Genomic DNA, 14073 nt, shown 5'->3' on the forward strand with positions numbered 1-14073 from the left:
GAGAGGGTGGCCCCAGCCGAGCACCTGCAGACCCTTCGTATGCTCCCTGAATGGGAAACAGAATGTAAACTGCATGGGGTACGGATAATGAAAATATTTGTAAAAGAAGAAAGATTTCAATTTAAAGATGTAGAAAAAGAACTAAAGCCTAGTACCCAAAAATTGAATGAGTATCAGAATAATCCCAATTTTAATGAGCTGAATATAAAATTAAAAAATAAAGTTGAAAAAGAAAATGAAAGGATTAAAAACAATAAAGAAAATACATTTATTAGAGATTTGGAGGATTACCAACGAGGTGATATTTTCAACCTCGGTGGAAAAAAGTATGGATCAAAAAGGGGATTTGGCAGGAGGGTCAGCTGGGGAAACACCTCTGAAGAGTCAGGAGGGGAATCCTCTGAGAAAGATAGTGATAAACCAGGTAAATCTGGGATACTTAAAAAGAAAAAAACAAACAATAGAAGGAGGAAACCGAGAAAGAGGAATAGTAAGAAAACAAATAATAATGACGTTGATTCTTTATGCTTAACCTCCTTGGCGGTTCATTTTTTCCACCAAGGAGGCTGCATTGCACTTTTTTGTAATTTTTTGTTTTGTTTCATGTAGCTACCTCAGTGGTAGCTACATGAAACACCACTAGAGGGCGCACGTGTCCCTCTAGTCCGATCGCCGCCGGCAACAACAGCAAACAGGAGATTGCGTATAGAACGCAATCTCCTGTTTGGCTTCTCCTGTCGCCATGGCTACGATCGGAATGACGTCATGGACGTCAGCTGACATCAGACACATCTGATCCAGCCCTTTGCGCTGCCCGGGAGTGATTGGTCCAGGCTACGCAGGGCTCTGGCGGGGGCCCTCTTCAGCCACTGCGTGCGGCCGATCGCCATGCAGCGGCACCAATCAAGCTGTACGCGCGGCTAGCAAAGTGCCACTATACACCTGGCTACATATACTGGGGACATATACACCTGGCTACATATACTGGGCACATGTACACCTGGCTACATATACTGAGGACACCTATACACCTGGCTACATATACTGGGGACATATACACCTGGCTACATATACTGGGGACATATACCCTGGCTACATATACTGGGCACATATACACCTGGCTACATATACTGGGGACACCTATACACCTGGCTACATATACTGGGGACATATACACCTGGCTACATATACTGGGGACATATACCCCTGGCTACATATACTGGGCACATATACCCCTGGCTTCATATACTGGGCACATATACACCTGGCTACATATACTGGGGCCACTATACACCTGGCTACATATACTGGGGACACCTATACACCTGGCTATACTGGGGACACCTATACACCTGGCTACATATACTGGGGACACCTATACACCTGGCTATACTGGGGGGCACCTATACACCTGGCTATACTGGGGACACCTATACACCTGGCTACATATACTGGGGACACCTATACACCTGGCTATGCTGGGGGCACCTATACACCTGGCTATACTGGGGACACCAGAACACCTGGTTACATATACTGGGGACACCAAGCTATACTGGGGACACCTATAGACCTGGCTACCTATTCTTGGGACAACTATACACTTGGCCACCTATTCTGGGAATATCTATACACCTGACCACCTATTCTAAGGACATCTATACACCTGGCTACCTATTCTGGTGACATCTCTACATCTGGCCACCTATTCTGGGGACAACTATACACATGGCTACTTATACTGGGGACACCTATAGACCTGGCTAGCTATACTGGGGGTACCTATTTTCGGAGAACTGCTGTCAGATCTGTATTTTTGGGGAACCGCTGATGCCAGATTACGTGTATTTTGGGGAACCGCTGCCAGATTGTGTATGTTGGGGGACCACTACTGCCAGATTACATGTATTTTGGGTGTTACGTGTATTTTGGGTGATCCGCTGCCAGGTTTCACGTATTTGGGGGAACTGCTTCCAGATTATGTGTATGTTGGGGGAACTGCTACTGCCAGATTGTCTATTTTGGGGGAACCACTGCCATATTATCTGTATTTTGGAGGAACCTCTGCCAGATTATGTGTATTTTTGGTGAAATGCTGTCAGATTACATCTACTTTTTGGGGATACACTACGACAGAGCTCAAATTTCCCCTGGCAGACCTTTTATACCACTGCTAAGGCCATGTATATTTGGCCCCACCCATGACCACGCCCACACTATGCTTAACCACGCCCATTTTTTGGTGTGCCGCGCTACGCGTGCCGCAGAGGTTTTTAGGGTAAGTCCACTCACTTCTTTTTCCAGGACTAGACCCCTGATTTTTACGTTTAGTAAAATACATACAGGTAATCATTTCATAAGTTTATTTTCACTTTAGGTTTGCTTTAACTCTTTCTGCTGACTTGCTGAGGTGACTAAAAGCACTTCAGTCTGAAAATGCTGTAAATCAGGGATCAGGAACCTTTCTGGCTGAGAGCCATAAACACCACATATTTTAAAATGTAATTTTGTGAGAGCCATACAATATGTTTCAAATTGGGACAGCACGCATGCGCAGCAGAAGGCTCACGTCTCTGTTGCCATGGTGATTTGTATACAGTTGATCCACCGGGCAGCAGAAGTGTCAGACATGTCTTCAGCCCCTCTGGTGTTTCAGCAATATCAGCAATTTCTCAGACAGGAGAAATATCAACTAACAGCTTGTACAAATAGCTGACAAGCAGCCTATTGGGCCAATCAAAGTGCAGGGATCTCATCAAGGAAAGTCACTGGACCTGGCAGGGTCCAGAGTGGGACAATTGTAGCAGCCATTCGTTTTTGGGGTATCGTGAGTAAGTTAGTAGTGCATGCTACAGCAGTAGCATGCCTACTTTGAAAATATTACTTGCTCTGCCACATTAAGCTGTGCTGCTTGAGCAGTGTAACTTAGTGAATCAACCCTTACTGATTTGTCTGTGAGCCAGATGCAGCCATAAAAAGAGCCACATCTGGCCCCCTGCTGTAAATTATCCCTGTTCTGTGCATAGCATCATTAGCAAGATGACAGCTCCCATGCAAGCAAAATCAAATGACGGCAGACAATTGCTATTGGCCAAAACGTAAAAAAAAGTTGAAACACCCTGTGATAAGCATGTCTGTCACTGTCTGCATGATACACATAAAGTCACATTCCTTTAACAGCACAAACTGAAAAACACGAACAAAGTGCCTACCTGTTCTGTCTTGTGATTTATATTTGTGATAACTAACCACAAAAATAATTGCAGAAATGGATAATAACATAACGGCTCCAATACCCAAACCAATACCTAAACTGCTGGTTTTGGCATCTGCAAAAGACAATATGGAGAAATAAGGTAGAAGGTAAAAAAAAATAAAAATTAAGCTTTGACCTTAATATTAATGAGACATTAGTATCGCTCCAAAGAGGAGAAAAGGACTGCGCTCCACAGCACTTAACCTGCTGGGCGGTCTGGACGAGCTCAGCTCGTCCAACACCGCCGGTGGCTGCCGCTCAGGCCCTGCTGGGCCGATTTGGCTTAAATAAAAAGCAGCACACGCAGCCGGCACTTTGCCAGCCGCGTGTGCTGCCTGATCGCCGCCGCGAGCAGCGGCGAAAGAGGGTCCCCCCAGCCGCCTGAGCCCAGCGTAGCCGGAACAAAAAGTTCCGGCCAGCGCTAAGGGCTGGATCGGAGGCGGCTGACGTCAGGACGTCGGCTGACGTCACTCCGCTCGGCGCTATGGCGACGATGTAAGCAAAACAAGGAAGGCTGCTCATTGCGGCCCTCCTTGTTTATTCTGGGCGCCGGAGGCGATCGGAAGAACGCCTCCGGAGCGCCCTCTAGTGGGCTTTCATGCAGCCAACTTTCAGTTGGCTGCATGAAATAGTTTTTTTTTTATTAAAAAAAAAACCCTCCTGCAGCCTCCCTGGCGATCTTAATAGAACGCCAGGCAGGTTAAATACTATATAGTCTAACACCAATGTCACCAGTTTATATTGGGGATCTGCAGACTTCACTCGAGTACACACACTCTCCAGCAACGATCCAATCCACAAAAGAAGTTGCGATCACAATCCTGACCTCCCAGAAGGAGTATAGAATTTCCCTGCAAAAAAATCGGGATATAGTGCAGTATTGCCTATTATGAACCACCCCGTGATTCACTTCACAAAGTTGTGCAATAAAGGACCTCCACCCAGATACATAGGAAAGCAAGGGGGGTCTTTACACCCCCTTTGTGAGTCTCACTCACCAGATTATTTCTTGTGCTTTATGCATATAAGCCCTCCATCCTGGGCAGCAACAGTTAAAACCTTCAGATATAAAACGGAACTCGCATAGTGTAAAAAACTTTTAAGATTTATTGCTAAAATGCATTTCTCCCAGATCCGACCGCGGCGGTGCTGGCACACATAGAGAAGCGCTTTTGATTGGAAATCCGGTACGCAGATCTTTTATGCATTTTAGCAACAAATCTTAAAAGTTTTTTACACTATGCGAGTTCCGTTTTATATCTGAAGGTTTTAACTGTTGCTGTTGCTGGTGCTGCCCAGGATGGAGGGCTTATATGCATAAAGCACAAGAAATAATCTGGTGAGTGAGACTCACAAAGGGGGTGTAAAGACCCCCCTTGCTTTCCTATGTATCTGGGTGGAGGTCCTTTATTGCACAACTTTGTGAAGTGAATCACGGGGTGGTTCATAACAGGCAATACTGCACTATATCCCGATTTTTTTGCAGGGAAATTCTATACTCCTTCTGGGAGGTCAGGATTGTGATCGCAACTTCTTTTGTGGATTGGATTAATGAGACATTGAAGTAAATCCCATACATGCTGTAAATAGACGTTCCTTTCAGTAAAAACTGAGGAAATACTTTTCTTTTTTGTTTAAAGTTTTACCCTGGAGTGTAATATGCAAATTAGTACTGTTGCTAAGGGCTCTTTCAGATTAGACAACGCATGCAGGAGCCGTTTCCTGTACGCGTTGAATGGCCTGCGGCGTGTCGTCGGGATGCTGCGGTGTGACACAATCAGCGGCGGTTGTAATTAATTAACCCGGTAGGAAAACGCCGTCTCCCGACGATTAAAAGCTCCTGGGTGTGTTGAACCGCAACGCACCGAAATGAAGCGTCGGGTTTGAAAGGTAAAATGAAAGTCTTTGAACTTTCATTTTAACTTGGTTAAGTTTGGACTTTGTGTTAAAATGCAGGAAAAGGACTCTAGTGTGAAAGAGTCCTTAGAGTGTGTCAGGGAGAATTCCCTTAAAGTCAGGAGAAAGTATTTTCCCTTTGACTTTTCAAGCTTCCTTATTCATCCTTTATTATGACTGGAAACTAAACAACAACTGGAGGTGCCCATAAAGTATTAAAAAAAACTGTTTAAAAGGGAAGCAGGAAAATCGGGCGCATATGAGAAGTGGACAAATCGGGTGCCGCCATTGACTCTAATGTTAAATATCAGCTATTGGGCGCAAAACTGGACGAACTGGGTGCCTGTTAAAGTGTTTTGCGCCAATTGTTATTTATCGTTTTTACAATACTAAAACAACAAATATTGTTATAAAATTCATTTTCACAATTATCATTTTTGTAAATTATTGTTTTAACTTTTGATTTTGATATTCTACTTTTTAAAATCTTTTTTTACATTCTTTTCTGAATTAAATGTATGTTAATTATCGTTTTGAAATGTGATTTTACTTTTTATAATTTTTACATTCTTTTTAAGAATTATAATTTCAGGGGGTGTTATGGTTAGGCACTATCAGGGAGGTCTTAGGGTTAGGCACCACCAGGGGGGTCTTATGGTTAGGCACCACTAGGGGGGTCTTAGGTTTAGGCACCACCTTGGGAGTCTTAGGGTTAGGCACCACCAGGGTAGTCTTAGGGTTAGGCACCACCAGGGTAGTCTTAGGGTTAGGCACCACCAGGGTAGTCTTAGGGTTAGGCACCACCAGGGGAGTCTTAGGGTTAGGCACCACCAGGGTAGTCTTAGGGTTAGGCACCAACAGGGGGGTCTTAGGTTTAGGCACCCTCATGGGAGTCTTAGGGTTAGGCACCACCAGGGTAGTCTTAGGGTTAGGCACCAACAGGGGGGTCTTAGGTTTAGGCACCCTCATGGGAGTCTTAGGGTTAGGCACCACCAGGGTAGTCTTAGGGTTAGGCACCACCAGGGTAGTCTTAGGGTTAGGCACCACCAGGGTAGTCTTAGGGTTAGGCACCACCAGGGTAGTCTTAGGGTTAGGCACCACCAGGGTAGTCTTAGGGTTAGGCACCACCAGGGTAGTCTTAGGGTTAGGCACCACCAGGGGAGTCTTAGGGTTAGGCATCGGTAGAGGGAGGGTTCCGTGTGAGAGTCGGAATAGGTTTAGTAGTAATAAGACAAATGTTAAAGAAACTCTGAAGTCTCTTTTTTTCCCTTCTTTGGTTTAACATTCCTCTTCAGCTTTAATGCCAGAGTGAAATTGCCTCATCCCCGCGGCAGAAGAGTGATTTATTACTTAGAAACCGACCTGCAAAGTTCTACGACTTTGCTGGTCGCAGATCATGCTGCCCTGACACGCAGGGCTTCTCTTCCTGGAGAGGCTGAGCTTTGAGCTGTAGCTCAGCCTCTCCGCAATCAATCTCTGCAGATCTCCGCCTCCTCCCCGCTTCTCTCAGTGAAAGAAGACTGAGAGGGGCGGGGAGAGGCGGCGATCCGCAGAGATTGACTGCGGAGGAGGCAGAGCTACAGCCTAAAGCTCTGCCTCATTGAGGAAGTGAAGCCCTGCGAGTCCCTGGGGCTTTGCAGGGCTTATCTCTAGTAATAAATCACTCCTCTGCTACAGGGATGCAGCGATTTCACTCTGGCATTAAAGCTGAAGACTGCAGAGTCTCTTTAACTAATTTTTTTTAATCACCTTAATAAGTAACACTAAAATACCATTTGATTGATGGAAAGGTGTTATATTTGACTTAAAAAAAATCATCCACTACAATTTTTCTGTAACAAAAAGATATGATTAACATTACAACTAATGTGTTGTACCATTTAATTTACACTTTACATGTATTTTTATGGGAACATGCTATTTATAGTTTCTGCTAAATGTCAGACGTACACACGATTAAACACAAAATATGTGTCTCTGGAATAATAACAATCGTTGAAAATGAATATTAAACAAAGTCATAATGTAAAACTACATTTATTTGTAAACTGATATTTTTATACTTAAAGGGCACCTAAACTGAGAGGGATATGGATGTTTCCTTTTAAACAATACCAGTTGCCTGGCAGTCCTGCTGATCTATTTGGCTGCAGTAGTGGCTGAACCACACACCTGAAACAAGCATGCAGCTAATCCAGTCTGACTTCAGTCAGAGCACCTGATCTGCATGCTTGTTCAGGGGCTGTGGCTAAAAGTATTAGAGACACAGGATCAACAGGACTGCCAGGCAACTGGTATTATTTTAAAAGGAAAAGTTCATATCCTTCTCAGTTTAGGTTCCCTTTAAGGGATTATAAGGAATGTGGGTGTATCCTGCACCCTTTTTTCATAGCGCCTCTATTTCATGCATTGTTTAAAAGTACAGTGAGTGTTGGCTAATGGTGACTGCAGCCATGAGATTAAAGAGAACCTAAACCTGGAATTTTCCTTTTAAAATAATACCAGTTGCCTGACTTTCCTGCTGATCCTGTGTCTCTAATACATTCAGCCACAGCCCCTCAACAAGCATGCAGATCAGGTGCTCTGACTGAAGTCAGACTGGATTAGCTGCATGCTTGTTTCAGTTGTGTGATTCACTCACTACTGCAGCGCATTTGCGCATGATCCCGAATTTTTGCGCGCAATCGTGAGTTTTTGCACGAAAACACACATTTTTGTGTGAAAAGTCGTGATTGCGCGCAAAAACTCACGTGAAAACGGCCATGATATGATTTATCACGGTTTAGTGAATCAAGCCCCATGTGTGCTCCTCAAAAGTACATAAAGAAACTGTTACTATATTTTGCTCTAAAACATTAAACACAACAAAAAATGAATAGAAAATAAAGATTGATTTAATGTCAATCAAATACATATTTGCGCACCATTGAAGCTAATCAATACATTTCCTATTGGAGAACAAATTTTCAGGTTATCTTGTAACCGGGGATGCTCAAATCCGACCTGGGAGACATTGGGATATCTCCCAGGAAAGCTGTGCGGGGGGGGGGTGTCAATCTTACCAGAATGACGTCTTCTTCCGTCCGTACGCGTCGCCTCCCACGATGCGCTCCAAGCGCCGCATGCGCCAGTCAAGTAACTACAAACACTTCCTCCTTCCGGGTTGAAGGAGGAAGTGTTTGTAGTCACATGACCGGTGGATGCGGCGCTTGGAGCGCATCGTGGGAGGCGACGCGTACGGACGGAAGAAGACGTCATTCTGGTAAGATTGACCCCCCCCCCCGCACAGCTTTCCTGGGAGATATCCCGATGTCTCCCAGGTCGGATTTGAGCATCCCTGCTTGTAATTACATAATTACTTTGAAAACAAAGTAGAGAAAGTTCTCTGCTCCCCCGGGTTACAGCAGAAGCAATACTGTATTGCTTACACAGCTTAGCATAGCTCAAGTCAATCTGAAAACTAATGGACAAAGGCAGTCTTACCAATTAGCTACTGAGTGAAGTAGCGATTTGAGTATTCCAGTAGAGTAGACCATAGATGAAATTTGAGTTTCATCCTACTTTACCCAGAGTCCGAGAACCATTGTTCTATAAGAATAGTCCCGAGCATCCTCCTGCTGCCAGTATATAAATAGCCAGAATTGTATGATGATAATGTTCGTGAATAGAGATGTTGGCGGACAGCTCGCCAGCGAATCTCTATGAGCAGATTGGACCTGTACTACTTTCGGGTCGCAAGGTCCCGGAGTAGTACACAGGCCCTGGCCTGGAGGCATTTGTTTATACACAGTCACAGCCACAGTCAATAATGAACGCGCACCGCCGGGCCAGGGCATGCATATTAACAAACGCATCCAGGCCAGGGCATGTGTACTACTCCGGGACATTGCATCTGGGAAGTACTGTAGTACAGGGACAGCAATTCGTGGTGAACAGCTTGCGAGCTGTTCGCTGACATCACTATTCATGAACAGATTAATAGGAGATAGGTTATAGAAAAGAGGGTCAGTAGCAGTGTTTGTACATGTGAAAACCATACAGTGGTTAAACTAACACTCCAGCAATAGCTTAATTTTATATCTTTACCTTCAAACACCAGTTGGAACTTTTCCTGAAGTCCATCAGGGATAGACTCATGCTTCACTATACAGGAGAATGTCTTTTTTCTGTCCTCCTCAGTTGGGTTCATTATGACTATGCTGCTCATATTGTATGTGCCATCCACGTTTTGCTGAGGCTTGTCCTGAAAATTTTGTAACAGTTCCCCATCTTTGAACCATGAAATGTTGATATCCACAGGATAAAATCTGGTGACTGTGCCACGGAGGAAACTCAGTGAACTATCGTTAACGTTTTTATTGCATATTTTGATTTTTGGCTGCGCTAAAAGAAATAATAAATATGTAGTTCATGCTTGTTTTACTAGAATCCGGAGTTAACAAGTTAAAAATGAACTTACAAAACATTTGCAAAGATGTACACAAGTATTAGCAAAACAGCCTCGTTCTACTTCTAGTCTTTGTTCTCAGACATTGGCATCAGTGTGGTCAAAGACTTAGGTTCAACCAATTTCTCACTGATCTCCAGATACCATCCCACACTTTGCTCCTCCCCAGAGACCCTTCACTCCTCCTGGGAGAATCTTTTGTCCTCTGGCTTAGTCACCTACTCTCATTCCCACATCCAGGACTTCTCACTAGCATCACCTCTCCTTTGGAACTCTCTCCCACAGCCTCTCCGGCATGCTCCGAGCCTGGAAATCTTCAAACATTCTCTAACTGTTGAGATAAGCCTATAATTTGCTATTGGTAGCATTGGAGGCTCACTGCCTCACCTGCTGACACCTGTGTCTCCTTTCCTAATGTCTACAACTCCCTAGATAAGCTTGCCAGGGCAGGGACTGTCTTCTAGTGTCTCTTATTCTGGTATGAGTTATCAAATGAGCATGTACCAGTATTGGGGCTGTCTCCAGTCACACATCAACTATGTATGTATTTGTATTGTTGGATGTCCTATTGTACTGAGTTTAGAACCTCTCATGTAGAGTGGGTTGCAAAAGTATTCGGCCCCCTTAAGTTTTCCACATTTTGTTACATTACTGCCACAAACATGAATCAATGTTATTGGAATTCCACATGAAAGACCAATACAAAGTGGTGTACATGTGAGAAGTGGAACCAAAATCATACAGGATTCCAAACATTTTTTACAAATAAATAACTGCAAAGTGGTGTGTGCATAATTATTCAGCCCCCTGAGTCAATACTTTGTAGAACCACTTTTTGCTGCAATTACAGCTGCCAGTCTTTTAAGGTATGTCTCTGCAACAAACACAATTGCTAACTTCCAGCATAGAGCAATATCCTGCCTCTATCTGGCCAGCAGACGCCAGTCAGCCAATCAGGTGCACTGTCATACACCCTTTGCCTGCTGTACCAAATCTAGCAGGAATTACATAAATTAGCATTCAGGTGGGAGGCTTCGGTTGGACGCAATCGTGAATTGCATCGTTTACAAGGACGCCCCATGTAGGCACATCTCCCACACGGTCCCCTCCCTAACCACTCACCTGTCAACCGCATCCTAGAAGCTGCAAAAAAAAATTTAAAATCACAAACACTGGTCCACATGACAGCCCAGGGGCCCCAGGTCTCTCTCACTCACTGGGGCCCCCAAACCACCATGCGACACCTAGAGGGAAGTGTGAGCAAGCCCTGGACCTCTCACCTCCAGGGAACTCACCCCACCACCTCTAAACTGAATGCCAACTGCAACAAACACAATTGCTAACTTCCAGCATAGAGCAATATCCTGCCTCTATCTGGCCAGCAGACGCCAGTCAGCCAATCAGGTGTACTGTCATACACCCTTTGCCTGCTGTACCAAATCTAGCAGGAATTACATAAATTAGCATTCAGGTGGGAGGCTTCGGTTGGACGCAATCGTGAATTGCATTGTTTACAGGGACGCCCCATGTAGGCACATCTCCCACACGGTCCCCTCCCTAACCACTCACCTGTCAACCGCATCCTAGAAGCTGCAAAAAAAAAATTTAAATCACAAACACTGGTCCACATGACAGCCCAAGGGCCCCAGGTCTGTCATGTGGACCAGTGTTTGTGAAGGTATGTCTCTACCAGCTTTGCACATCTAGAGACTGAAATCCTTGCCCATTCTTCTTTGCAAAACAGCTCCAGCTCAGTCAGATTAGATGGACAGCGTTTGTGAACAGCAGTTTTCAGATCTTGCCACAGATTTTCGATTGGATTTAGATCTGGACTTTGTCTGGGCCATTCTAACACATGGATATGTTTTGTTTTAAACCATTCCATTGTTGCCCTGACTTTATGTTTAGGGTCGTTGTCCTGCTGTAAGGTGAACCTCCGCCCCAGTCTCAAGTCTTTTGCAGACTTCAAGAGGTTTTCTTCCAAGATTGCCCTGTATTTGGCTCCATCCATCTTCCCATCAACTCTGACCAGCTTCCCTGTCCCTGCAGAAGAGAAGCACTCCCAGAGCATGATGCTGCCACCACTATATTTGACAGTGGGGATGGTGTGTTCAGAGTGATGTGCAGTGTTAGTTTTCTGCCACACATAGCGTTTTGCATTTTAGCCAAAAAGTTCAGTTTTGGTCTCATCTGACCAGAGCACCTTCTTCCACATGTTTGCTGTGTCTCCCACATGGCTTGTGGCAAACTGCAAACGGTACTTCTTATGCTTTTCTGTTAACAATGGCTTTCTTCTTGCCACTCTTCCATAAAGGGCAATTTTGTGCAGTGCATGACTAATAGTTGTCCTATGGACAGATTCCCTCACCTGAGCTGTAGATCTCTGCAGGTCGTCCAGAGTCACCATGAGCCTCTTGACTGCATTTCTGATCAGCGCTCTCCTTGTTCGGCCTGTGAGTTTAGGTGGACGGCCTTGTTTTGGTAGGTTTACATTTGTGCCATACTCCTTCCATTTCTGAATGATCGCTTGAAAAGTGCTCTGTGGGATGTTCAAGGCTTTGGAAATCTTTGACTGACATCTTTGTTTACTGTTATCAAAATACTTTCACACAAAACTGACAGCCAAGCTGAGCAGGGTGACAGGCCAATAAATCACGAGGGGAGGGGGAATCCCTCACACTACACCTGTGTTAACCCTGTGTGTGACTGAAGCTGCCTGTCTCTCTGACTGAGCTGTCTGCAGGAGAGCAGATGAAATGTCTCTTGTTTGTAATGGTGTGTGAAATCTGACACCACAGCTTCAAATAACTCTGTAGTCTCACCCATGCAAAGAACAGCACTTGCAGTGTAAAATTGAAGCTCCCCTCCACCAATGAGTTGTTCCAATACTGATACAACCTATACACAACGAATTACAGCTTTTGCTCTGATATTTAATATGAAAAGTAGAAAAATGTTTACACAGCTACAGACATTTTTTGTACATTGTCATTTTAGAACACTTGGGTATTGATAGGGTTCCTTTAAAGGAAAACTTAAGTCAAAAATAAAAAATGACATTTACTCACCCGGGGCATCCCTCAGCCCCCCGAAGCTGGATGGTGCCCTCGCAGCCCCGGCTCCGATCGTCCTGTCCCCGCCGGCGGCTACTTCCGGGTTCTGCGACAGCCGCCGACAGGCTGGGAACGCGGCTGATTTTCCGCGTTCCCAGCCGCTATATCACCCTCTATGCTGCTATAGCGTATAACATATACGCTATAGCAGCATAGAGGGTGATATAGCAGCTGGGAACGCGGAAAATCAGCCGCGTTCCCAGCCTGTCGGCGGCTGTCGCCGAACCCGGAAGTAGCCGCCGGCGGGGACAGGACGATCGGAGCGGGGCTGCGAGGGCACCATCCAGCTCCGGGGGCTGAGGGATAACCCGGGTGAGTAAATGTCATTTTTTATTTTTGACTTAAGTTTTCCTTTAAGTCTGAACACTGTGCCATCTCGTCCCTTGCACCTCTTCTGTGCCTCCAGTGTCCCCCTCTGTGTCACCTCTGCCCCCTGTACCTGCTTATACAAGTTTAACCACTTAAGCCCGAAGGGTTGTTTATTTTTTGCATCTGAGCAACTTTCACCTCCCATTCATTTGCCAATAACTTTATCACTACTCATCACAATGAATTGGTCTATATCTTGTTTTTTCCTCCACCAATTAAGCTTTCTTTGGGTGATACATTTTGCTAAGAATTATTTTATTCTAAATCCATTTTAACAGGAATATTAAGAAAGAAATGGAAAAAATCATTATTTCTCAGCTTTTGGCCATTATAGTTTGAAATTAATACATGCTACTGTAATTAAAACCCATGTATTTTATTTGCCCATTTGTCCCGGTTATTACACCATTAAAATTATATCCATATCATAATGTATGGCGCCGATATTTTATTTGGAAATAAAGGTGCATTTTTTTCAATTTGTGTGCATCGCTATTTACAAGCCCATAATTTAAAAATATATATTTAATATACTCCTTTCATATGCATATTTAAAAAGTTTAGACCCTTAGGTAAATATGTTTTTTGTTTTTTTTTTATTGTAATTTTTTTTATATATTTTATATTAAAAATTGTATGTGGGTAATTTTTGATGTGGGAGGTAACAGCTAATTTTAAATGTAAAAAAGTGTATTTATTTATAAAAAAAATGGATGTGTGTGTAGTTTTACTATTTGGCCACAAGATGGCCACAGTGAAAAAGTCCTGGAAGCGTGATTGTACGCTTCCAGGAAGTAGAATGAAGACAGGGAACTTTTTGAAACTCAGAAAAACTGTAGCATCTAATGAGACGCTGTCTGCTTTTCTGCGGAGGGCTTTGATCAATGAAAGGGATCTATAATCCCTTTCATTGATCGCTGGGCTATCGGCCGGCCGTGGGAGTGCGCACGGGAGCCCCTGCTGGAGCACGCAGTTGGGCTTAAGTGGTTAAA

At 44.3% G+C, this 14073-nt stretch overlaps 2 protein-coding genes across 21 annotated transcripts in view; one reads left to right on the forward strand and one right to left on the reverse strand.

Annotated features, from left to right (window-relative positions):
- The window catches only part of LOC137524117 (uncharacterized), a 515954-nt gene that overhangs the window by 203314 nt on the left and 298567 nt on the right, over window positions 1-14073 (forward strand). The gene's annotated exons all lie outside the window — the stretch shown is intronic.
- The window catches only part of LOC137524120 (uncharacterized), an 83619-nt gene that overhangs the window by 56450 nt on the left and 13096 nt on the right, over window positions 1-14073 (reverse strand). The window contains exons 3-4 of one of the 2 annotated variants that reach the window (XM_068243654.1): window positions 9239-9535; window positions 3213-3329 (exon numbers count right to left, since the gene is read on the reverse strand). In XM_068243654.1, the coding sequence (XP_068099755.1) occupies window positions 3213-3329; window positions 9239-9535 (414 nt within the window). The remainder of the gene's footprint in view (window positions 1-3212; window positions 3330-9238; window positions 9536-14073) is intronic. The other variant, XM_068243655.1, reaches the window with a different exon arrangement.

The sequence above is a fragment of the Hyperolius riggenbachi genome, chromosome 7, assembly GCF_040937935.1.
Source record: "Hyperolius riggenbachi isolate aHypRig1 chromosome 7, aHypRig1.pri, whole genome shotgun sequence".
In the NCBI taxonomy this organism is placed as follows: Eukaryota; Metazoa; Chordata; class Amphibia; order Anura; family Hyperoliidae; genus Hyperolius; species Hyperolius riggenbachi.